The sequence below is a fragment of the Diplotaxodon limnothrissa genome, linkage group LG9 (assembly GCF_057381915.1).
Source record: "Diplotaxodon limnothrissa isolate DT_005_m linkage group LG9, D_limnothrissa_male_GT1.1, whole genome shotgun sequence".
NCBI lineage: Eukaryota > Metazoa > Chordata > Actinopteri > Cichliformes > Cichlidae > Diplotaxodon > Diplotaxodon limnothrissa.
Window position 1 is genome coordinate 24691541 of NC_140604.1, and position 25294 is coordinate 24716834.

The window sequence follows — 25294 nt, forward strand, 5'->3', positions numbered from 1 at the left end:
ACATCCACTGTGTCACGACGGCGACCCTATGAATTTCATTTTCAAGAAAACTTACATGAAGCCAAATCTGGCGAGTCTATAGTGTAGTGAGTAATGGTTGTCCTGATGTGGCCAAAACCAGCCATCTATTTCCTTCCACTTATCCATATTCAGGATCACGGGACCTATCCCAGCTGTCTTAGGGCAAAGTTTAAATCACTTGTGCAAAATGTTCGTCCCTCAGACGCCTCAGAAGATAATGAGAAAAATCCACTGACAGTATGACCTAGTGTGATAACGCCCTTGAGCTTGGAATCTGCAGAGTATCCCACCGAAAACTGCTGGTTGATCTGATTTGTAGGTGAAAGCCCAACTCTCACCTCCAGGGATAAGCTTTGACGGGAAACTGAGTCAGATTAATGTGCTGGATGTTGAAGCTTGTGGTCTGTGCAACTGAACAGGACTCTGCAAGCAATCCAAATAAAGCAGGACTCCCAAGATGACTACAGTGAAGGCAATGGTTTCCAAATTGAAGTCTTTGCAACCCACCTCACACATACCCAGAAAACTCATTTTCTTCACCTCGTCTGTTGTAATCTGTCAAATACCTTGTGAATGCTTTGTGCTAATGTTACGTCCCTCTGCAGCCTCTAATCTGCTCAGTGTGTTCAGCTGGTGCTAATTGGCCACACCTAATCAGGTGTGGATAAAAGCATACCTGAGGCAAGCTTCCCAGGGAGCTCACTAGTCTTTGCCTTGGTGGCACCACCCATTTTAGACAACCTGATAGTCTATTTTAAGATAAAGCCTCTTTTCACCTACACGCTGGTATTCGTCTCCTTTTTTATGTTGCGGCTTTTGAGCCGGGTCGTAACATAAGTGGGGGCTCGTCCGGGATTGTTGAAAAGGGAGTTTTGAGTTGGAATTGGTTTTTGATTATCTGGGTTTTTTTTTTTCACCTTTAGAGATTCAACTTCCCAGTTTAGTTAGGTGAGTGTCCAGCTGAGCTTCGTTTTAAGTTCTTCTTTCGGGCACTCTTTTGTTATTTTGCCTTTTTTATTTTCGGAGTAATCCTGGGCGGGGATTAGTTCCCTGTTGGGGGTAGGCAATTCAGGGCTCCGGTCGCTGAAGTTCTGCCTTTAAAGTTGCCTCGAGCCCAGCACGCTCCAGAAGATAGGTAGGTAAAGGTTGTTGTGCTTAGGAACTGGGTAAGTTGTATTTGTTAATATGTGTGTGTGGCAAGAGGTAAGTTGGTCAGTTAAAGTAAGTTGTGTAGTTTTCTGTTAATTGTTCAGTAGTCGCTGAGTGAGTTGGCAGACGGGTGTCGTAGTGTCTTAATTAGGGTGTGTTTGCTAAGCCTTCTCCGGCCCCCAAAATGGCTGATGAAGCCATCAGTGCACAGGTGTCTAGAAGCTCGTTTGTAAGCAATAACATCCACCTGGTTCCCGTTTTCTGTGAATCCAGTGTTGAGAGCTTCTTCAGTGTGTTTGAAAGCATAGCAACTGCATTACAGTGGCCTGAAGACGTGTGGGGGTTGATGTTGCTGTGTAAATTCACAGGTAAGGCTCAGGAAGCTTGCTCTGGTCTGTCTAGGCTGGACAGCCTAGTTTATGAAAAGATCAAAAGTGCCTTCCTCCAAGCCTATGAACTTGTGCCTGAGGCCTATAGGCAGAACTTTCGAGGTTTGGAGTTGGCACAGGGTCAGTCCTACCTTGACTCTTCTCGGAAGAAGGCAAAGCTTTTTGGTAGGTGGTGCTCTGCAAGCCAGGTTAACAGTTTGGGGTCGTTACGTGAGCTCATGCTTGTGGAGGATTTTAAAAACTCTGTTCCTGAGTGTATTGCTCTTTATTTAAGTGAACAGAGGGTTTCCACTTTACAGCAGGCTGCCATACTGGCCGATGAGTTTACCCCAACTCATAAAACAAATGCTGTAGAATGTGACATCCCTTCTCACTACAATACATCTTGGAGAGCTAGGAGGGAGCCAGCTAACGAGGCTGAAAAAGTGGTGGTTTCAAGTTCCAAAGCAAAACTGTGTTTCTTCTGCCACAAGCCTGGCCATGTGGTTGCTGGTTGTGTGAAACTTAAGCGGAAAGCGTATCGAAAGGGAAGAAGGCCTGATTTGAAAACAGTCACTCATGGTTCTCAAACTAACAAGGTTGTCAGGCCCAGCAAAGGACCACACTTGGGGCATAGTTGTGTAAGGGGCTCCTGTGGTCAGTGTAAGGGGTCAATTAACCCTGAGCTGCCGCTGGTTGACCATTTCTCCGGTCCTCAAAATGATTTGCGGGGAGAAAGTTCATGTTTAAAACCACCACTCAGACCTGCACCCCTTGCTAACAATCATGTCTGTGTTTCAGTAAAGCCTGCTAGCTGCCTGCTGGGTTCTCCACATGTGATGGTTTGAAGCCCTGGCTATCACATGGGACACTGTTTTGAGGGTCTGGGGCCACTCTCTAGCAATGTTGTGAACCCACTGAGATGGGATTGGCAGCTGCCGCAGGAAATGCCTAACCGTTGCTATGGGGTTTGGTAGGTGGAAAGCCTGCAATTTGTTGATGCGACGGTTACGGACTTGATTAGTTGTTTTGGTTATCGTAATTTGACAAACCATGGGTTTGTATTTATGGGAGGGGGTGTTACGGCCCTAGCAGGGCCTCTCTCCTCCTGAAGGTGCCTGTGTGGGCGTGTCACACTACCTCTTCTGCCTGAGGTGCCACCTTTCCCTTTTACACAGCTGACTCACGTCAGTAATTAAGGAGATTTAAGCCCAGGGAAAGGTGAGCTCTGGGCCAGAGTGCCATTAGTGTGGTTTTCAGCTAGTGAGCTGCGTGTCTGTGTTTGCAGCTTGTGAGCTGCACTCTTTTTGACTTTCTTGACGAACATTTGAGTTTCGTTTGTTTTCTTAAATGGTGATAGCGGCTTGTCAGTCTCTTTTAGTTGAGCTATTTTAATAAAACTCTTTAATTTAACCCTTTTGCCTCCTTGACTCCTTTTTCTGACCCGGTCACTTTTGTTACTTCCCCCTCCCTGCCTAGACCCCTCAGGGGAACGTAACAGCTAACATGATACAGTGAATATCCTTAAAAAGCTTGTCTTTCTCTTCTTTCTGAAACCGTTAGAATTGTGTCTCCGGCACAAATGGTAACAGAGTTAAAGAGTCTGTAAAATGGTTAAACTCACCTCCGAATTCTGTGATCCCTCCTTCACTCTTGGTGACTGTTAAAAATAGACAAAAGAAAGCAACAGTCAGGATGACAACTTCATCAAGATGGAGTTAAATTAATTAAAAAGAATAAAAGCACACATGGATGCAAATAATCACACTGGAAGCAAAAGAAGTAAACTCATTAAAAAGGCTCACTCGTTTACTTTCCTCCTTTGTGTCCGCACAGTTAATTATAACTTTCTTAAGATATCATTAGACTGGGAAAAGCAATAACCAGTGCTAACAATACTTGCTAATTGTGGCTGATGCTAAAAGGGCTGATTTATCTGGTTTCAGTAAGCAGAACTTCTAACAGCAACAGTGACTACACTGAAGGAGAGGGTGGGTTCAAATTTTAGTCAGGCAAGGTTTTGGGAATGAGTTGTAGGACTTTTAATCCCATCTCAGACATACTGAAAACAGCCTTTTCTGTTTTCTAGGTAAGCTGACAGAAACCCATCAACCTCCCTCCTATCACACAGAATTTTTAACTCCTTGCACTCAGTATCCTTCCTCAGTTTGACGCTTGTCGTCTTTCGTCTACTTCCATTAGGGGTTGCCACATCTGCCTCCATCTCACCCTATCCCTAGCATCTTCCTCCGTCACACCAAGCTTCTGCATGTCCTCTTTCACTACATCCTGTAATCTTATGTCGTCTTCCTCTTTTCGAAAACCAATGCAATGTCCAGCATATCCACTATCCCTCCTCTGCACACATCAAACCATCTCAGCCTTGCCTCTCCAACTTCTCAACTTCTCATCTCAACCTGAGCCATCCCTCTGATGTACTAATTTCTAATTCTGCCCATCCCGGTTGCTCCCAGCTCTGCCCCCTGTCTTTTTGTCAGTGCTACTGCCTCCAAATCACATATCATAGCAGGTCTCACTACCATCTTGTAAACCTTCCCTTTCACTCTTGCTGTCTGTCTGTCTGTCACAAATCACCCGTGACACTCGTCTCTTGTTGATCCCAGGTATTCTCTCTCTGTTCCTTGCAGCTTCACTGACTCCTTCTCATTCACACACGTATTCTGTCTCACTTCTATTGACTCCTCAAGTCTGACACTGAAGAGTGGATTTGATTTTCCCCGTCACTCCTTATTAAACCTAGAAACTGCCGTTTTGCCTGAACCAGACAAACAAAAAACTTTCAGTCCACTCAGTGGAGCAGAGTGATTTAAAGTCTGGATTCGGGCAAGTTTGTCCACACTTTGCTATCTCGGTTTGTATTACAGCTACACCCAGCAATAAATTAATTTGTACCTGTGTTATCCACAGAAATCCTCTCAGCTTAATTTCCCAGAAAGATTACATCATCACTATAAACCTCATGAAATTAAACTGAAACATGACTGAGGTATAAACGAGTGGTAACATATTTCACAGTTATATTTTTTAGTGTTTGCAAAGCAGAGAAGCGGAATAAGTTAATTAAAAAAAACGTTTTTAAAAGTCAAACTGCATACCTGTGAATAATAAAGGGGAAAACCTCATATTTAATCCAACTCCAAAAAATATGTGGCGATAAACAAAAGCCTTGCAGACCAAATGAAGACAAACAGACTTCACTGGGAGGACATGATAAGGACTGGACTGATGCCAGAAATCACATTTGCTCTGTGTTCGGACTCACACAAAGCCACTCTGCACAGCACAAACAATCTTTAATTACATCGCTGTGGAGAGGAGTTTTTCAGGTTGGTATTAAAAATATGCAGAGTTTAAATAACTGACCCCCAATTCATGGAGTCTGTAGATATAACGAGCTTTAGAGCTTTAGAGCCAGTGAAAGTTCAGTTTGCCATCAAGCAGCCAATTACAAAGCAGCGAGAAAGGAGTAGACACTGTTTTATTCCCTTGATGGTTATTAGTGCACTTAATGATCGTTTTCACGGCTAATAAGTTACCTGCCTTGTTTTAATTAAATGTGATTTGGTCAGTAGAAATTACAAAAGAAAGTTACTTTAAAAAGACAGATTAAAAATACAGATGGCTTCCAGGAACAGTAACTCTCACGCCTTTGATTTAAATAATGCTCTCCAAAAGCAAAGCGCTACTGATATTCTGAATCCAATTAAAATCTAACACTTCTGTGAGAGCTACAGTTGGTTTCCTCCCCTGTGAAATATATATCTTTTTTCCCTGTTTAAAGACAGACCTGCAATCCTGACTAATAGATTCTGATGAGAATGACTTGTGGGTCAAATTCTACAAACATATGATCTACAACACGTCCAGATTTCAGCTCAGAAACAAAGCAGTAAAGTTTTCCTGCAGTCTGCTAATTACTGGTGTAAAGTTACAGAAAGCTAAAAACAAACCAAGCATTATCTCAAGGATAACAGCTTATTTATGGGCAGATTTGTTTTTCTATTCAAACGAGACCTGCTAATCGGTTTCATCACAGCTCTAAAGATAAACTTTATAATCCAGCTTTTTTTCCCCTCATCAGGCTTAACCCAGCTAACATGTGAGAGTCCTTCCTTGTTAGGGGAATGCCATCTGTATTAGGGTGGCAAGTGAACAACCCTGGGTGCAGGCAGCTCGAGAGGGTAGGAGAAGCGCACTTGTCGCCTGGGGGCACTAACAGGCTTCACCTGCTGCTCCTTGGCCATCAGACAGAACACACACACACACACACACACACACATATAGGTGAGACACATGGACAAACATGCTACTGCACAGAATGACAATTTAAACAGAGCACAGTGATCAAAGGACACAACACAACACGTGGACTACAGCTAAAGTGTTAATATGTGCATGTGAGGGGAAAAAAAAGGAGGAAGTTCCATTTACCCGTATGGCTGCAGCAGCTGCTTTGCCTTCTTCGCTCTCTTCATCGAGCTCGTCATCGCTCCATTCCCATTCGCCGTCCTCTGTTTTATGCAGCCGACCGCTGGAGCCTGGCACTCGACGTACCTGATGCATTCACATGTAACACATCTGAGCTGATCTTCATAGCAGTAGAGAAGCGGGTTTAAAGCTTTGCTGCCTTACCCTTTTTGACCTCTCCGTTATTGTCGGCGCCCTCTGAAGCAACTTCTCGTGTAAATACTCGTGTGTCTGCCAGGAGAGAAAGAAACCATCATCAACATTTGTATTTATTCAAACATGTTTGACGAGGACAAACGGAAGCTTATCATTGGTCGGTCTGACTTCTGGTCAAATTTAGGACTGAATTCAAAATCTTTCACACCCGTCTTAAAAACATGCAACACTTGGATCCAATGACCTTGTATACACTCACTGGTCAATTCATTAGGTACTCCAGAGGTATCACTAAGACAACTGTGCATTCAAAGCTGGGAAGTATCCACCGTCTTTCTGACATGGTTACAGACTGCACATGAAAGGGCAGTTACTTTACTTTAAACATGACAGCTTGACCTAGATTTGAATCATATATGCACACTTTATTAAGTACACCTCTTAAACTGCTTCTTGTCTTATTGAATCTACGCTGCAAAGAACTGAGTAAGTTTTGGTGGCAAAAGGAGATTCAACCGCCTACTAGTGGGGTGTAACATGGCACACGAGTCCACTGAGGTCATCAAAATAAGGGCCTCTAATTTTACATTGATGAGTTCAAGACTTCTACTGGGCAACGTTTTGCTGCCAAGTTATCAAAGTCTCACTCTGAGAGTCAAGTCAGTCTTTTTAAATCTCATACTAAGCCTCAATCAATAAGATGCCTTACTGATGACTGAAGTTACAGCACGTTTGTTAAGTATCCTTGTTTGCAAGATAACAACAAATAACATTTAACAAGATGAACAGAAAAGAAATTCATAAATGGCTGTTTAAAAGTAGTTCCTGCATGCTCAACAGCACACCAGCTATAAAAGACTGACAAAGTCTGCCCTCTTCTGTCCACTCACGGTACTGTAGTAATTACAGCGAACAGGGATCACAGCTAGAAAACCAACCAGGTTGTATTTGGGCTGTGTGACTTGCTGAGCCAGCATTCTGGTTGTTCCAGCTGCTTGGGTACTGAGCAGCCATACACTGGCGTTAGACCGCTTATCCCTGCCTTTGTTAGAAACATAACAATAATAAGAGTAAGGCTGCAATGATCTCAGCTTGGGTCAGACACACTGACAAGTTGAAAAAGTACACAAAGTGCACAAACTGTTATTGGTTTATTTTCATCTTGTGACTCATCAATTACACCCCCTGCTTCTATCAACTGAAAACTTTGCGAGCAACAAACAATCCATCCAGTCATGAACAGCACAGTCTGAGCTGAGGCCATTCACACACAAACACTAGAGCGGACACAGACCTTTACTCATCAACCGCCTCGAGAGCTGCCTGAAGCAGAGATGCTGCTGACTCACTGTGCAAAAGATTCGGTCTAAGTTGTGGAGGCAGCTCAAACACCTACCTTTGCCTTCTGAAAGAATTTATGCTTCAACAACTCTGATGATGTTGGCCTGAAAAAGAACAGCGACACTGAATTAGTTCTGTTAACCTGACTGATTCGGCTTTGCGGCTGCCAATAATAAATTTGTAAATGTTGTACAACTAGGTTTTTTATCTAGTGAAACAATGTCGCTGGAACAACAAGTCTGCTCAGTATGACTCCAGTAACAGGTTGCTTTGTTTCACATGTAAATCCGCTCTACTCAGTGTAAACTGACAGACTGTAAATCAATTTTGTAATTACCGCAGATGAGCAAAAATTGCATTTGATTAAAAAAGAAATGTATACAAGTAAATTATAATAAAAGCACCTTTTCTCAGGGTCTTTCTGTAGACACAGTGAGATCATCTTCCTGAAGGATTTGCCGTATTTCTTTACCATCTCCTTATCTGTGATGCCGGTCTCCAGACTTGGAGGGTCATTCTGCAGTGTCAGCATTAAGACCTAAAAGACACGAGAAAGACTTTGACTCATGTCTATTCATCGTTACGGTAAAATAGTAATAATCTAGCTTGTTAGGCATATTAAACTGTACCTTCATCGGTGGGTATTTGTGATAAGGTGCAGCTCCTGAAGCGAGCTCAATGGCCGTGATCCCAAAACTCCAAATATCTGCTTTGAAATCATAACCCCTCACCTGTTCAAGAAAGACACAGTGATTTACAACTTTGTACCGCATCACCTCATTCAAGTCAAAAGATACATCAGACTCCTCACTAGCTCCAGCTAGTTCTGCACTGCAGTAGAAAAAAAAATAAAAAATAAAAAAAATAAAATAAAATGCAAGATAAGACTGTTTAATAATAATAATAATAATAATAATAATAATAATAATAATAATAATAATAATAATCTGCTAGTTTAATTCCTCCTGCCTTACTGGTGATGGTGCAGCAGAATGGCAGATTTCTAAAACGGTCTAAAATTAGGTCAAAACAAAAATATCTGCTTTGCAATTGGCCGTTTGTGCCTCCAAGAAACTCGGCTACTTCCTTCCTAGACGAGGACTGACCTGCTCCATGACCTCTGGGGCCATCCAGCATGGCGTTCCCACGAAAGTCTTGCGCACTTTATTTCGAGTGATGTCACCTCCCGTGGCTAGAAAGGCACTGACGCCAAAGTCTGAATGAAAAGAAAGTGAGACAAACAGACAAATAGCCCAAAGCAGCGAGTCAATAATGTTATTGTCGAGAGAGCGTGTTTCCCTCCACAGACTGCAGCTCATGTGCATAAATACACCGAGAAACATTCAGATGTCGAACGGGGGAGCAATAAATGAGGCTGCGGCACATTAACTCCAATCACTAATGACAGCAGAGGAAAGGCGCTGTTGCCTTCTGGGTAAATACCTGCAATCTGCACTGAACCATCATCCCCGAGGAGAATGTTTCCAGCCTTAAGATCTCTGCGAAGACAAGACAAGAATTTGTATATGAAACGAACATTTCTCACACAGCTGTCACATCAAAAATGCAAAGACATTTAAAGTCTGAATAATTTGAGTATTGAGGAATTCTTTCAGTTCAAAAGCACTTACAATTTGTAGGAGGCATCATCAAGCAACTAGCTCTTATAATTTTAGCACCATTTCTTTTGTTGAGAGACTTCATTACAGACACAGTCTGTGGTTAATTTGTTCATCCCTGCTCAGCCTCCCCTGGTGGCAATAAGAGGATTCAGCAGGGACGGCTGCCTGACTGCCTGTCTGCCACACAGAACGAATACTGCCACCTCACCAGCCAGACACAGAGTTGTCATAGCAACAGAGATAATGACGAAGGGTCAAGCGAAAGGCGAGGATATAAAAAAAATAAATAAAAATAAATAAAGGATAGCAGCAGTGTCACTGAGGACCACAGCTAGTGCTCTGTGCTGTCCAGCCTCTCAGGAAATCAATGTACATTTTAACACTGTAACACTAAAAGCTCACAGAATGCCAAGTACAGATTACTACACCCGAAAGATTTGCTTTCCAGAAATCACCCCAAGACTGCACTTTAAATTGCATCGGCAAGCAGACAAACGATTCAAAGGAGACAGAATCGGAGTCACGGAGCAGTTTATGTTGCTACCAGATGGAGGCAGTGCAGTAAAAAGCCTGGAAATCGAATGCTGTAGGATCCAGCCTGCAAACTAAAATGCATCTGAATGAATGTAAAAATAGAATAGGCTTCAGAGCACAGTGTTTGAGATGAGAATGACACAGCTTCCAAGAAACAAAGGCTCTCTTCACCACTTAATTAGGAATATAATTCAATCCAGAAAGACTGTAAAAGAACAAGCCAAATACCAAATATGTGGAGGGGAAAATGCTGCAGAGAGAAATGTGGTGTTTGCACAGATTCTTATGATTCTTGATGAAAGATAGTCAGACAAGACGAGTGCTGAAGCACGTTTACACCTTTAGATTTTCCGATTTGTCCAGAGGTTCCAGTTTATCAAAAACTACTCAAGGAACTAGAGAAGGCAGTTTGGCTTCAGGCCTTTTCTCCTGCAGCTACAAGCTCGGTGCACAGTTTTACCCAAGAAAGCATGCATAAGGGAGCCAAGAGTTTGTAGGCCACGCTTTAGATTTTTGGTTCAAATGCTGATGAATACTTGAGTGTAGAGGCCACTTTCAGTGAGAGTGCTTCACTGAAAACACCACACAGCCAAAAGATGTTGTAGTGACAGGGAGTGGGTAAATGCTGAGTACCAGAGGGAAGGAAGGCAGCGAACGTGACAATATTAGGACATTAGGAATGTTAAAGATGGGGATCCCTACTTCAGGGCTAAATGACTTTATGGATTAAACAGCTCTCGAGAAGCAGGCTGGGATACTAAGCATGCTGGTTGCACCAATGTCTTCTCTAAGCTACAGCTGAGGCAGAAAGAGCTGATTGTGCTCAATACTTTAATGTGAATTTATATCTAGGGGAGCCCAATTATGTAACAGTCACTGTAGGGACACAGATGCAGAGGAACAGAAAGGGTGGATGAGAAGTGAACATGACAGCGTTTGCTACTGGCTTTGAGACAGACTGTTAGAAATGTCTTCTGTCATACAAGTGTCTGAGCTCGTGGTTCTCCAGCTTGTCCCGCTGTCACTTCGCCGCCCTGACATAACAGCTCGGTGACATCAGGTCACAGTATCTCATAGTTCCCCGCACTTGTTACTTTTTCTTAGACGACCATTTTTACTTCAGAAATTAGGATAGGAATATTTTACGTCTGATAGTTAGATGTTGCTATTTAAAACAGGACTGGAAAGGTGGTGCTGAGTGGACCAACTAAGCTAAAAGGAAGGTTTGGAGGTATCCTCAGATTACCTCTCCTCATTTGCACAGTCACCGTCTTTCTCTGAAGGTCCAGTCGTGTCTTTTCATGCTTGTGATTCAGCATTTATTCTAGCCATCTTAGTAGGTTCTTTTTAGTATTAAAGTCTAAGCCTAAGAGTGTACAGCCAGTAGTTTGGGCACAATAGTCTTCTGAGCAAAATACAAACACTGGTAAGCTAACATGTTCACAGCTACAAGTCAAATATGTTGGTGCTAGCAATGCTGACTGTTGCATTGGCATGCTACATTTGCTAATCTGAGTTAAAAAACAGACTACAGCTAAAGCAGACAGGACTGACCTAAGAAGCAAAACAGAGGTGTTTAGTTCAAAAACTATATTTGAATTAGATTACATTTTTACTTGTACTTCCTTATATTAAAATAAGGTGGGTTTTTAAGCAGTTTTTTTTTTTTAAATGGTTCTTTCCACGTGACATTAAATTATATGTAGCCATTAACGTCGCCTAACTGTTTTGACATTTCACTGGACATTAAAATTTCAACCTGCTGGAGGCAACAAGGGAAAAAAGTTATCAGGATTCAAAATTGGAGGATTGGAAAATTTTAAAGAAGTACTTGAGGGCCGCAAGAAGTTGCAATCTGAGTCATTATGTCCCAGTGAATCAAACTCGTCTGCATTGTGTCTCTTTACAACAGGGGACTCGACTCAATAAAACCAGGTGGCAACCAGTTATTACATAAAAACAAGGGCAACCATGCCTTGCCATGCAATGTCATTTTGCAGAATTTTTGAATTTGTCTTAAATCTGTGAGGTTCTGGTTGAATGTAAGGAGTTAATGTGGATTTCTCTGCATGCAGACAACAACAAATTTGCAATTTATCATAGTTAATCACAAACAGATTGCATGTAATTTCCCAATTTCAACACATTCAACTGCAAATTAAGAGCAGATTGAGTCCGTGTTAGTGCCAGTTTATCGCAGTATTGATGCACCAAAGTCACTTTGAAGACAACAACTGACCGTTACTGATCGCAGACCTGGTCCCTGTCTTCAAAGCAACAATTTCAAAAGGCAAGGAGACTGCACGTTTATTACACATGATTGCAATAATTTAGCTCTCCAACCACTAACCACTGTTTTTCCTTGTGTGACTGTAATATTATACAGCTGCTTAGGTATTTCAAACAGGGGAAAAAATGAAACAAAAAAAACACTGTTGATGTATTGATACCAATGGACAAATACTCTTTGTTTCTCAAAACAGCTTCTTTTCAAGGTACATCAGTCCTAACTTTAATGCTTCTTTTATAAAGAAACCGTAATGTTAGCAATGATTCTCTCATGTCCTCAGAGTGACTTCAGCATCTACATTTCCATATATGACATCATCATCACCACTGCAGTCGTGACACGCTCCTGTTCAGCGTGTTGAAATTGACCGAAAACAAATAATCCCTCGAAAATAATTTTGTATGAGGATTTTCACTTATAACACGCTCTGCTGTGAAAGAAAAACACGTGAAGCTCTCCATCATTCACAAAGCGTGATGAAGACGATCTAATTGAACCTCCTGCATTCATTCAGGAACTGTGTAGGCTGTGGTTCACTGCAGTAGATTGTGATGCTCTGAGAAAAGGGGCTGCAGAGTGTGGCCAGTCATTAAGATTCACAGGAAAGGAAAAGGAGGAGGAGGAGGAGGAGAGAGGAGCTGGTGACACAATGCACCATGCAAGTTCAAAGAAATACTGGAGCAGATATGGGGTGGGGGGAGTAAATTTAAAGAGAAAAAAAAATGAACTCTTAGAGTTATCGAGACATATGTTCAGTAGAGTGTTTCGCCCCCTTATATGCAGTGTAACCAAATTCTAAAATGTTTCCAGAATTTAAAAGGTGTTATCTGAGCAAAAGATACTAAATGGTGAACAAGATACATGTGGTGTTTTCACATTTATGACCTGCTGAAATTATAGCCGGGCAATAGTCAGGTGGGAACAGCCATGGTATGAAACTGTCAAGAAGATTTATCATTCTCATCTGGCAGACTGTGCACCTTGCATCTCCACCAGGTCACCTCCTATGACATTACATCCCGGTGCCAGGCACACAGTGGCCCTAACAGGGCAGTAAAAAGAAGGTTTATTAGGTGCCTTGTGGGTCTTCTGCAGATTTTTCCATCCTCCCCTCTTTCCAGAATACCATCATCCCAACAAAATGATTTTTCTTCTGCATCCACTTTAATTGCCGTTTCCATATCCCTGAATTTCACATTGTATTTGAAATCAAACCAGAGACCACCATGACTTGATCATACCCAAACCACGCAGTGAGTCATTTGCTCGGCAAAGCCCTCTCATGTACCTCATTAGTGAAGTTTAAGAGATGCGTAACACCAAGAGCTCACCACAACAGTAAGATCGCTGCTGCCCAGGAGGCTTTAGCTACTGAACTCCAACAAATCAACTTGGAAAAAAGTCAAGCACAAGTTTTATTCTTCTCTTATGTGTTTGGTGACTGAATGCTGTTAAAATTAGAGGACAAGTGTCACCTTTGAATCAGGGACTTTTCAGACTGCTGTGAATGAGAAGGTGAAGCAATTCACCGTCTTGTGATAAATGTCTCCGCTTCAGCCCACAGCTCAGGTCGTAAGACTCTAATTGCTTTCCTGCAGTCCTGGCCTGCATGGAACGTATCATGTGACACTTTCTGTTTTCCCCTCCTGTCTCATAAAGCCTCAGCCCCTTGACTCTTTCCTCACCCCTGCCCCGAGGCTCCGACTCATATGATCCAGCTTACACGGGGTGAAAACAGGGCCGTATGTGGATATTTACATCAGCAAGCGCTCGTCAACTCGTCACCCTTTACTCTCTTCACGTCAAGAACTTTCAACGCTGGAGTTACGTTACATTTTCATTCTCACAAATCACACCTTGCAGTCCAGGGCTGGAGTGACGTGGAGGATTAACGATCTAGTCGCGATTCTATATTGTCTCCTTCCAACAGACACCAGTAAAAAAGGCAAAAACATTTTCCCCTCTCTGGCACTGACTGATAACCCTGTCAGATTATGCTGAAAGTTGACACTTGCATCCTGCAGCAGAGGCACCGCTGCGGTGGAGTTTTCTTTTAATTAACACATTAATTTAAACAGTGTTTATTGTAAGTCCTTTTACCTCCATCTGTAGTTTCTATATGACAGAGTATTTTTCTAATTAGCAGCTTAATGAGCTGATGATATCATTGTCTATTAGTTCAGCTACACAGCTGTTGACAATACATTCCTCATCCGAGCTCATGGTCGAACAAGCCTCTCTCCGTTTCTCATTGGCATTCTACTCTGATTACTGCTGAGCACTTATCCATGGCAAAAAGCTATGCATTATTTACGCACGTAGCCTGACCAAGGCTAAGCGAATGCCGGTGGGAGAACAGAGGAGTGTGAATAAGTGAGCAATGAATATTACATACGTAGGAAATATTATGGTGGCTTAGAGTTCATTATAACAGCCTGAGTGCAGGGACTTAGCTAGGTCTTGAACTGGCTTAAAGGGGAGCTTTTGGTATTTCCTGTGGCATGCAAATCTGTCATTGACACATTTAACTTGCATATTCATAGAGAAACTCTTTATCATCATTAGCCTGTGAAAGCTGTGAGTCCGCTTTCAGATGCTTTTCAGCACCTATTAAAAACACAGTGATTACGCCTTCACAGTTTTTAAACTAAGATGATACATCTAAATTGAACAGACTGATTTTCATTCACAATCATTCTTAAGTGGTAAGCCACAAAGCAATCATTGCTGCTTCCCCCCCCATTTGTTGCATCCCACTGGTGAAGTATTGCCACGTCACAATATACATAACAATGACCCTGACCTTCAGAAGTGAATGTGTCCATTACTAGTGCGCAGTCAAATGCCTCATCTGATGACTAATCTGATACAAACCACTAACATATCATTTTCTTAAAACAAAATCAAGCAAGTTCAAAATGATTCTTTATCTTAAAGCACTGGACCTTATTGTAGCATATCTGTTTATCCTGTGGGAAAGAAACCATTTCAACTCATATGCCATACTTAGAAAACTTTCTCCTGATTGGCTGCCCCTCAAAACAGAAGGTTCAACCAGTAGGTGGCTGCAACCTTTAACAAACTATTTAATCAATGTAGATATAAATATATTTTTTATATTTATATCTGTATTTATATCAGTTGGTGGCTATTAATTTAACTATTTGAGTATGAGCCACTGGAATCTGTAGCATGTGTCATTTTCATGGCAGTGTCCGATTTACAAAGGCTGGAGCTGGGCAAGCTGTGATGTCACCAGCTTTTTCTGGTTCTTTATTCATGCCCCTTGTGGATAAACCTCTGGTCTTTGATGGAAGATCGATGGGAAGACTAGCATGCTCTGAGATCAGTTACCATCTGCGTGTTTATGGAAACAGAACTAGCATTTGCAAGTTTAAGTTTTCTTAGCTACCTCAGACAGTGCAGTGTACAAAGACTCTGAACAGCCCATTAGCTTGGAAATCCATGATGATGGAGAAGGGGCATAAACTTGTGCCACTTGTGGTTTAAAAAACAAAAACAAAGCACGAGGATAGCAGGCTCTAGCAATATTGTTATATTATGAGAAATGACTTCATTGAGTTCAATTACCAGATTTGCACAACCTTAATTTTTTTTTATTAATATTTTTAACCCCCTTAATCATCTCACACAAAATTCAGCTATGGCTGTTTAAAATTTTATTAATATACTTTAAGTCAAAGTTTAGGCCTGTTTTTTTATTACGTTTGTTTTTCTGTTTCTTTAAGAAACTTAAACCAGAACAGCTCTACTACACATGTGTGATTGATATAGTCCATTATAAAAACCTTTAATGAGCCCAGTAAGAGCAGCCATTACCATGGCTTTTAAGGAAAGACGTCTGAGCTTGATTTATGTATTCATTAATATTAAGGACTAATAATTAAATCTGCATGTCAAAAACATCAAGTTTTGGTGGCCTACCATAAATTTATACAGGAATCTCTTCTATGCAAACAGCATGATGTGATTTAATGTTGCAGTTACACACATATTCACACATATGCTTCAATACAAATACAAACTGCCCAGCATAAAAACATAATGTCCTAGGGTAGCAAAGCAGGAATATTATTAGCATGACTCTATTAGCGACAGAGGAGAGAATATCAGGGGCTGCGTTTCTGCTCAATAAACCCTCAAGCACAACAGGCCTGGTTACCTGTGGATCTGTCCGTTCTTGTGTAGGTACTCCAGGCCCTCAAGAACATCTCTCAACACTGTGGCTATGCTGGCCTCATCCAGGACGCCGGTCTTGTGCTCCCCTCGTGAGATGATATGCTTGATCACATCCAGCACTGAGCCTGGAAAGCAAAAACATTGCAACTCTTCATTTTACTTTACTGCTAACAATCAGTTTTCAACAATGTTCAGACTGGTCAGAAAAATCGTTTCTCGTTGTAAATGATGATCCAGAGTCACCGCAGGCCAGCGTGTACCATTTGTTAAGTCTACTCCAAACCAAATCCTTTTTATGAAAACACATACTTCCTCATGGATTGGCAGACATTCAGTCAAGATAACTCAAAGTATAATCTTACATTGTTTGGACAAATTAGATTTTGGGGTACACAAGGATCTTTCTCCCGGCTCCAGTAAAACTGATTTAATTAAAGGAAAAAACAAATCATTCAGCTTTGTTAAAATAGAGCACTTTAACCATAAACAGCTCCATGACCTTTTAATTTGGCAATGGCAAAACAAACAATAGATGGGGAAATGGAGGGAGACTGGAACAAGCCAGAACATTAATAACCAAAGGGTAAGCCCAACCTTTAGAAGAATCCCTACTGTGCTAGGATTTTTAAGATCAAATAAGAAAACAGCAGCTACGCTTGAATTTCTGATGAAAGTGTAAAGTATCACATTATAACTTTAACTATTTATTGCCATAGCACAGTCATACTTTGTACAACAGTACAACTAAATACGGCCCCACATTGGTGCTGGAAAAAAGGCCAGCAAATCACAATAAGTAAACACCATATGTACAGCATGTGCAGAAAATATGCAGAGAATATTTTCAGAGATGCAAGTAATTACGGAACATTTCAAGATCAATTTCAGCACAGCTCAGTGATTTGAGTCTTGATTATTGATCTTATATGAAAGGGGACAAAACTAAGCACAACCTGACGTGAATGCGTTGGAAATGGATCAAAATCCACATGGGGGGGGGGGGGGGGGGGGATATGTCATCATTTGAGGGTACGAGTCAAACAGTTGTTTTTGTCTTCAGTGAATGGAGAACCAGAGTAGCTGTGTTAACTGACCTGCCCTGATTAGAGCAAAAAAGACAGGTCACTGTGTCTCCAACTGCTTTGCTCCTGTTACATAAAAGAGTGCTATAACTGACTGCTGTCAGTATACAAGCTCCTTTGTGCAGCTTTCCACAAAATAAAAAAAGAAAAAACACACAAAAAAACCAAATACCTCTCTGAAAAGAGGTCGAGTTATTTGCATTCTGTGTGACAGAAAATTGGGCGACACTGGTGAGTGGTAACAAAGCAGAGAAGCGAAAAGAAAGCCACTTGCCTGACAACCTTTATTGTGCTGCAGCGAGACACAAACGTCACACAGCCACACTGTGCATCTGTCCCTGAAACTCTAAAACAGAAGCTGGAAAAAGGTCCCTTTAAGGTCTGGCGACGGCTCATGACAATTCCAGGTTAAATTGATTGTGTTTTAACAAACAATGCCAGACTAGAGGTGCAAAGATATTTATTTGCTCAATCATTTCAGGATGTCTTCGCCTGCGGCACTTAGTCGAGCACTCGCTGCATTACCCCAGAGGAGCCGAGGATGATGGGCCACCTGAGACTAGACAGTGTTATTACAGAGTCATACACAGAGAGACAGAAAGGCAGAGGAAGAGGGGAGCGAGGGAGAGGCGATGAGTTCAACGGGTTTATCGCGCAGTGACGGTGCAAAGCAGAAAATGTGATTCAGCGCTGAGGGAATGAAACAACGAAAATTCAAGGAAAAAAAACACATGAGGATCAGCAGGAAATGCATCCTAGATGTGTGTTTGAGTGTGAAATAATAGGTGTGTACGTGAGCATGTGAAGGAGTGAACTGGGAGAGTAAAAGAAGAGTGCAGCTTCTCTGATGTGACGGCTCTTTGAATCTCATTGAGAAAAGGCAGCCGGTTTGATTTTTTCTCCCCTCCTTCGTATAGTTTCCTTCCTCTTGCAGAGCTTCTGCTCAGTCTGTTTTCCATCTCCATATGTGAAATGGCTCGATGGAGGAGAGAAGGAAAGAGGTGACAGCTGACAATGAGGGAAGCTTTACGGAAAAGGAGGCTAGGTGAACAGAGCCAAATCCAAATCAGGGGTTATGTAGTCCAAATGAGCTAGCAGATGAATAATAGGATGATTATGAAGCTAATGTGGCAGACCTTACAGGCTTTTTACGCAAGAGAATTTGAAAAGTCATGACTCCACTTGATCTTTATACTATTAAATAAAAGCATCACTTTATTATAAGGCAATGTAGTATTTCACTTTCTTGCCAAGAGGTAGATTAAAAGATCATTACTAAAAGTCTTTATTTCAGAACACACACCGACCAGAACCTCTAAAGTCCACTAACAGGGCTGTTGAGGCTCAGTAGGTAGAGTGGGAGGGTCTACCAATCCAAAGGATCAATTCCCCAGTCTGCTTGTTGAATTATTCCCGGGCATGCTAGTTACCCCCTGTGCGAATGTGTGTGCAAATGTTAGACAAAGCACTTAAGTATTTTAAAAAAAGCACTTGTATGAGGATGAGTGCATTTGATTGGGCTGTAGTAAAAAAGCACTTTGAGTGCAGTTACAGTAGAAAAGCAATTTATAAGTAGCGGTCCATTTACTTCAGCTGATCTAATTTATTTGTTAAAGATGTCAAATATCAATAATCTCCTATGGTACCTGATGGTTTTTTACAGAGGAAAGAAAAACCACCACATACATTCAAAACAATACTTGACAGGTGGTTTGATGATTGTACGAGTTCTCTATCACTCCATACAGTGGGCTAACTTTAAACTGATCGGTCGCAAGGGCCTCGAGCACCGTCTGTGCGACTGTCCGCGCTGATCGCATCTCTTTAGGCAACTGTTGCTGTTTTTGTAAAGAAAACTTGCACCTAAAAAAAGATTCTTGCAGGAAAGCACGTTCACAGAACTGCTTGGCAAGTGACTGGACAAACCAGCTATTATATCTCACTTATAACATGCTCAGAGCTGCATGTTTCAGGTGTTGGCCAGTAGTTTCTCATGGAACACTGCTTGGTGAGTAACTGACTGCTTGGCTACAAGTGAATAGCTTGAAATCTGGAGAGATTGATTCTCTTGTGATTGTGATCTCATGAATTGTGCAAGAATCCCACTGCCTGGCAAGGCTGCTGACAAGTCTCTTTTAAACTAAAGTGGCCCGAGGAAAAGGTCCCGCAAGTGCAAACACACACAGCATGATGCAGGCTTTGGAGGATTACTAAATGCCAGCCTTGTCAGCCTCTTTCAGATTCATCTGATTGAACTCTTCATGCCTCATTAGGTTGTTTTAGCAAACTGACAATGACTGACAGGTTAACAGTCCAAAGGTTCATTCTGCATGGGAAAGACACCTGATAGGTTAGAAATCCAGAGGACGAGTTCTTACAAATCACATGGAATAAATTAAGCCTTCACAGTGGAGTGCACTGTGGAGAATATAAACACTGCAAAAATAATTATTTCAATTACATTCATGCACATTTTTAGTGACTAAGTGGCAGCACTTTTCCATTTCTCTGCTTTATCTATGAACGTCACCTTTGCAGACTATTCTTATGATCAGAGCAGGAACTTTGAGATCTAGAGAGGATGAGAGAGTAAAAAAGGGGGAGGAGGGGTATGGGGAAGTGAGAGCTGTTGCCAACTGTGCTAAAGGCCAATGGGGAATGCCAAGTAAAGTTGGAGGAAGAAAGTGACGACAGCATATGGGAGGGGTTGCAGCAAGGCAAGGGTGGTGTAAAAATATGGTTACTGGTTCAGACTGAAAGAAGCCTGTCAGAAACTTTTAATAAGATGCAAAATTTTAGGAGGGTTGGATTTCATAGTCTTCTCTACGTGAACCTGGAGACGCCTCGAAAAGCTCCCCATCAGCTTTTAGCAGCAGCTGAGGACCACACTACGATCTGAGAAATCCACCGGCTCCGAACTCGGCAGAGCTTTTTCATGTGCTAAATTCAATCATATCTGCTGTCAGCCGGGCTCTACTTTGGGTGGCAGTGCATTGAGCTCAGCAGCAGCGCAGGTACAGTTGGCCGGGAAAAGTTGCCGTTTGATCTGGAAACGCATTCCTTTTCTTGCTTTGGCACGACTCACTCCATCCCTGTGGGTTTCCGAAGATGTATCTTCGTTGAGAGTTGAGTCAGTGACAGCTTAAGCGACGCTGTAATGAAACAGTCCTTCACATGTCACATTCAGAACAGGAATTTCCTGAAAAACTATGCCTGCAGCGCACCTACTTTGAAACTCAACTCTGCAAGTTAAGCCTTGAATGGGAGAGTCAGATAAGAGATCCGTCCCGTGTTAGGGTTAGACCTCAAATACATTAAAGGGAACATTAAATCTACAACACTGTGGCACATATACTAAAGAAGCATCATCACCAACTTACTACTTATCAAAAGGTGGCTAACAGCGTGCCACTCTTATCCCAGTAGCACATGCTAGTCCTCAGGCGTGTTGCCAGTTAGGAGTAGAAAACCCCTAAATGGCACTTGAACATGCCAAGTCAGACACTTGGCATTCAAAAGGTTCTAAAGGTTTCTAAGAACTGACTTCAATTTACAAACTACTTTTAGTGATCTAATTTTTTCTGCTTCTGTGCTCGTTGGCTTTTACATTCTCCAAATCACCGTCTATGATCTCGACGACTTACTGAGATTAGTGTCCACTTCAACAGGTCTCTTATAGTTTCCAGTACCCTTTTCCCATACACAGATTTTCCAAAGGCATTCAGTCCCAGATGTTCTGCATTTTCATTTTCACCTACCTAAGAGACACACATGAATAAAGTTAAGCTAACCAGCTAGGCCCAGCTCTTTCTGGTTTAAGTTATTGCCTTATTGGCCAAGCTCCTATCAAAGAGGTCCTCAATATTATTCAGCTGCTTGTTCAGACAGCATCCTCTCCTGTAGTCAGACAAACTTTAGTGTCTGTTAATGTGGTCGGGCACTAGTACGGACAGCCAGGCAGCACTAATCAGAAACTGCACAGGTGGAGAACTGGTTCATGGGCTCTGCTGCCTGACGCTGCAGAGAACAAAAACTATAATCACCACCTGCAGTCCAAGAAGGGGACCGTGGAGTTTGTCAGCAGGATAAGAGACTCACTTGAGAGGCTGATTACATTTGTCTGTATTATCAGTCTCACACCATTATAATTCTAACTGTAAGATAGTTAAAGTAACCAAGTTATTCCATAGCTAAAAGTACCCTCAGTTTAGAGTTCCTTTTGTGTTAGTCAACATAAGCAATAGTCAGAAATCATCTTATTCTTAATGTTATAGTTTCAGAAAACATAAATTATGTCTGAAAGTGTGAATAGGTGCTGCAGTATGTAAAACAACATTTTTCTCTACTAGCAATGACACCTGACGAACTTGACTTTTTAGCCAAAAACTGTTTAAAATGTCTTTAAAAAAATATCCAAAACATGTCCAGTGTTTATCTTCCAGAAGCATAAGAAAGAAATCAGGGTGGAGCTGTAGGGTGGAGGGTTTCTTACGCTCCATCAAGCCACAGCAGCTGCAGACAGAAGCTTGCCTTCCTCTGGGCTGGTATGCTCTGCCTGTGGAGTGATGGTCTATAAACTCGACCTCATTTCAGGTCCGTCTCCATGGCAGACGTCGCCATGGCCATCATTTAATTACTCTGCACAATAAAACCCAACATCAAGGCCTTCTGTTAAACTGGGATAAGGGGAACGAGAGAGCCCATCTTGAGTGGTGTCTGCTCCTGCTGTGAAGCTGGCCGTTTGCTTAAGCGTCGCTTGGCGGGCACAGTGCTCTGGGCACAGCTGCAAGACGGCTGCCAAGGGACTCCTGACTCGAGTATCTGAGTGCGCCAAGCACGCCACCTGGGCACTATCCGTTACAGTGGGACGCTGTTTACACAGGGGGCCTGGAGTACCAAGGGAGTGTAAATGTTTAGTATGTTAGTGTGTTTGTGTACATTTGTGCTTGAACAGCTAAGTGTTTGAGATGGAAAGCAGGTTGAAGAGGCAGATGAGTGGTCTCTGCATCACTGTAAACAAATCACCATCACTCTCATTACTCTCATAGATGACAAAAGTTTGGCAGAAAACACATTTCTCTGGATGCCTTTTCTGTCTCTGCAAGGTCCAAGGTAAAATCTCGACTACCTCACAGCCCTGATGGAAAAGCCCAAATACATGTTGTTGATGAAATTAAACCTGAACAATATAATCAGTTCCAGATGTAACAGTTGTATTCTGAGGTTTTCTTCTTCCATGGTGGCCTCCTCTTCACGCTCCTCTCACTAGTTAATTGCAGCACTGCCACATGGATGCCATGACGCCAGCCTGTGGGTTGTTATTACCTCTGCTCTGTCATTAGCTCCAGCACTGTACTGAATTAAAGCCCGGAAAGAACTGCAGCTCACAGGGGACACAATGAGGATCAGTGTTGTCACATTCCCCACAATCACAGTTAACATCACCGACAGCAAGAAGCCCAGCTTTCCTAACACTCACACTCTTGCCAAAGAATTGTGGACCCCGATAACATAACTTAAGTGGGCAGGACAAACAAATGGATCCTTTGCATCTTCCTCTCAGACAGTAATTTCTTTCTAGAACAAGATTACATATAATTGCCCGAGGGGAATCAAAATATTTAAATTGATAGGTGTTGACAGATTATAAATAAGGGGGGGAGCATCACTTACCGCCACTGAGCAGCTTCATAACCAGCCACAGCTCATCCTTTACCACAAAGGAGGTGTAATAAGACACAATGTTGGGGTGGTGGCACTGGCTCATGGCCTGAATCTCTTTCTGTTAAAGGAAGAAAAATGAAATATATGTTAATCTGCTAACACACACACACACACACACACACACTTCATTAAAATGGCTTGAAATTTTCAGAGCCAAAAGGTTCTATACCGATGATTTGAAGAGCAAGAAAAACATTTTTAGAGCTCTTAACAGAGTTGTCGGCTCTAAGATGAGCTATCATAAGACTCAATACATCTTACTTGTGATTTCATCTCAAAAACAAAACCAAAACAAATAGAGCCTAATAGCTAATTATAATAACTTCACTTCATCCAAAAAGGATGAGAAAAGCTTGAACAGTCACGACAAATACATTGATGCTGCTGCTATTCTTTCAATTTAGCGTGATCCTTAAAATTTTAATGATGTCAGTATTCACAAGAGACACAGGCACAGTCAGTGTAATGCACATCCCTGCAAAGATTAAAAACAAAAGACAACGCAGTCTGTACTCAGCCTTTTATACAGCTTTAAAGCTGTGTGTGTGTGTGTGTGTGTGTGTGTGTGTGTGTGTGTGTGTGTGTGTGTGTGTGTGTGTGTGTGTGTGTGTGTGTGTAAAGAAGGGAGCTGAGGTAATGCTGGCACAGAGGTCTAATCCATCACTTCAGCACCAGTCCCAAATTCATTCGAGGACAGACAAGCTTCCTCAGAGGAATAAAATCTGTCCGACTTTGCGGGTGGAACCACTGATTCACGCAGGTTTTGAAGGCTCGGCAAGTGAATGAACCTGTAGCTGCAGAGCCACCGCAACTTATTTCTTATTAACCACTCGAGCAGAAGAGTGTCAGGAGACCACCAACCACTTTTAAAATCCTTTTAGTTTTAAGTTAAATAGTGCCAAAATGATCAGCTGCCAGTTGTTCATCTGTTGATATCGGCTTTCACAACAGCTGATAAAGGCAAGAGAAACACCATTCAACCCTGGTATGAGTGTTGAGTAAATAATAAAAATTACAAAAAGTTTGGTTTGTGTCCAAAAAAGAAATAAAAAGAAATTTAAGCATTTTATATTATATTTTTAATTTGGTTGGTTTATCAAGCGACAGCTCAAACCTTTGCTAAAGTTTCTGTACTGTGTGCAAAATGGAAGACAACCCTCAGTTTTAACTTAATATTATAGTCTTTGAGTATTACAAAGTTAAAGCCCATCATTAAAGCAGAGGTTTGTGACACGGCTTGATAATAAAGTAAGTAAGTAAAATAATTCCGTTGTTGTGTGCAAACAGAAATAATGTATGCTTTCTGCAGAACGCTGAATAGCCACGTTGAAGGAAAAAAAACCTTGGTGATTGGCTAATAATTTTGATTCAGAATAGACACCATTTCATCTGAACATATAGTATAAACAAGTATAAACATATTATTAGTATAAATATACTGTTGATACAAAAGGTGCAAACAACGTTTTAAGATGATTTGGGGTTTTATCAAAAATTACGACATTAGGGTATTGGGTTGATAGGTTGCTCCCCCCCTCGTAAGGTGCTTAAAGGAGAAGCCTTAACACTCAAGCTAAGGTATCAATCAATAGATGCCTGTGAGCCAAAGAGTAAGCAATCAAAGTCAAATATTCAATCAGCATAAATGCTTAGCTACACAATGTGCATTAGCAGCAGCAAGCATCTGCTGCAGAGTCATCACTATTGACTCTGGGTCCTTCAGTTAGTGCCTAAGAATTGCTGGGGTTGGTGAGCGATGCCGTGTTGTCCTTAGAAGTCAAAAAGAGGGTTAAGAAGGTGAAGTGACATAATAATAAGGGAGTCTACAGGCGTGCATCAAAGTGACTGGACCACAAAAATTATGTTATGTTTAAATGCACACAGAGTGTAAAGGGTAGTAGTACCCAAGTTTCCCAGAAAATAAATAAATAAACAAGGAAAAAAGACACTGAGAAACCTCACAGATGTTTTGAGTTTACTAACCAACAGGTGAGCCCACATACCCACACTTGGCTTCTTAAACTAAGTTATATTTGATCATCAAGCAGCTGAATAAATTTAAGTCTGTCAATGAAAGTGAACCATGCGAGTCGTCTTCCCCATCAGGGTGAGACAGGCTCTCCCTCCCTCTTCTTTGCTCTGTGGACCAGGCAGGGTAACCCCAGCAGAGAAAAACAATGAGATAACAGGGGATATATGGTACTCGGGCAGTTGGCAGTTCTCATCTTTTCCAGCAGACGATGTGAGAAAGGGAGACTCTTTGTTGTGAGGATTAGGTGGCTGTAAACCCATTCTGCAGCAATGATCCTGGAAATGCTC

The 25294-nt window shown here is 41.8% G+C and overlaps 1 protein-coding gene across 2 annotated transcripts in view; it reads right to left on the minus strand.

Moving 5' to 3' along the window:
• oxsr1b (oxidative stress responsive kinase 1b) overlaps positions 1 to 25294 on the minus strand; it is a 43846-nt gene that overhangs the window by 5733 nt on the left and 12819 nt on the right. Inside the window, exons 3-13 of one of the 2 annotated variants that reach the window (XM_085362902.1) lie at positions 22925 to 23033; positions 16153 to 16294; positions 8967 to 9022; positions 8630 to 8739; positions 8153 to 8254; positions 7928 to 8061; positions 7579 to 7627; positions 6192 to 6257; positions 5991 to 6113; positions 5717 to 5794; positions 3163 to 3198 (exon numbers count right to left, since the gene is read on the minus strand). In XM_085362902.1, the coding sequence (XP_085219028.1) occupies positions 3163 to 3198; positions 5717 to 5794; positions 5991 to 6113; positions 6192 to 6257; positions 7579 to 7627; positions 7928 to 8061; positions 8153 to 8254; positions 8630 to 8739; positions 8967 to 9022; positions 16153 to 16294; positions 22925 to 23033 (1005 nt within the window). The remainder of the gene's footprint in view (positions 1 to 3162; positions 3199 to 5716; positions 5795 to 5990; positions 6114 to 6191; positions 6258 to 7578; positions 7628 to 7927; positions 8062 to 8152; positions 8255 to 8629; positions 8740 to 8966; positions 9023 to 16152; positions 16295 to 22924; positions 23034 to 25294) is intronic. The other variant, XM_085362901.1, reaches the window with a different exon arrangement.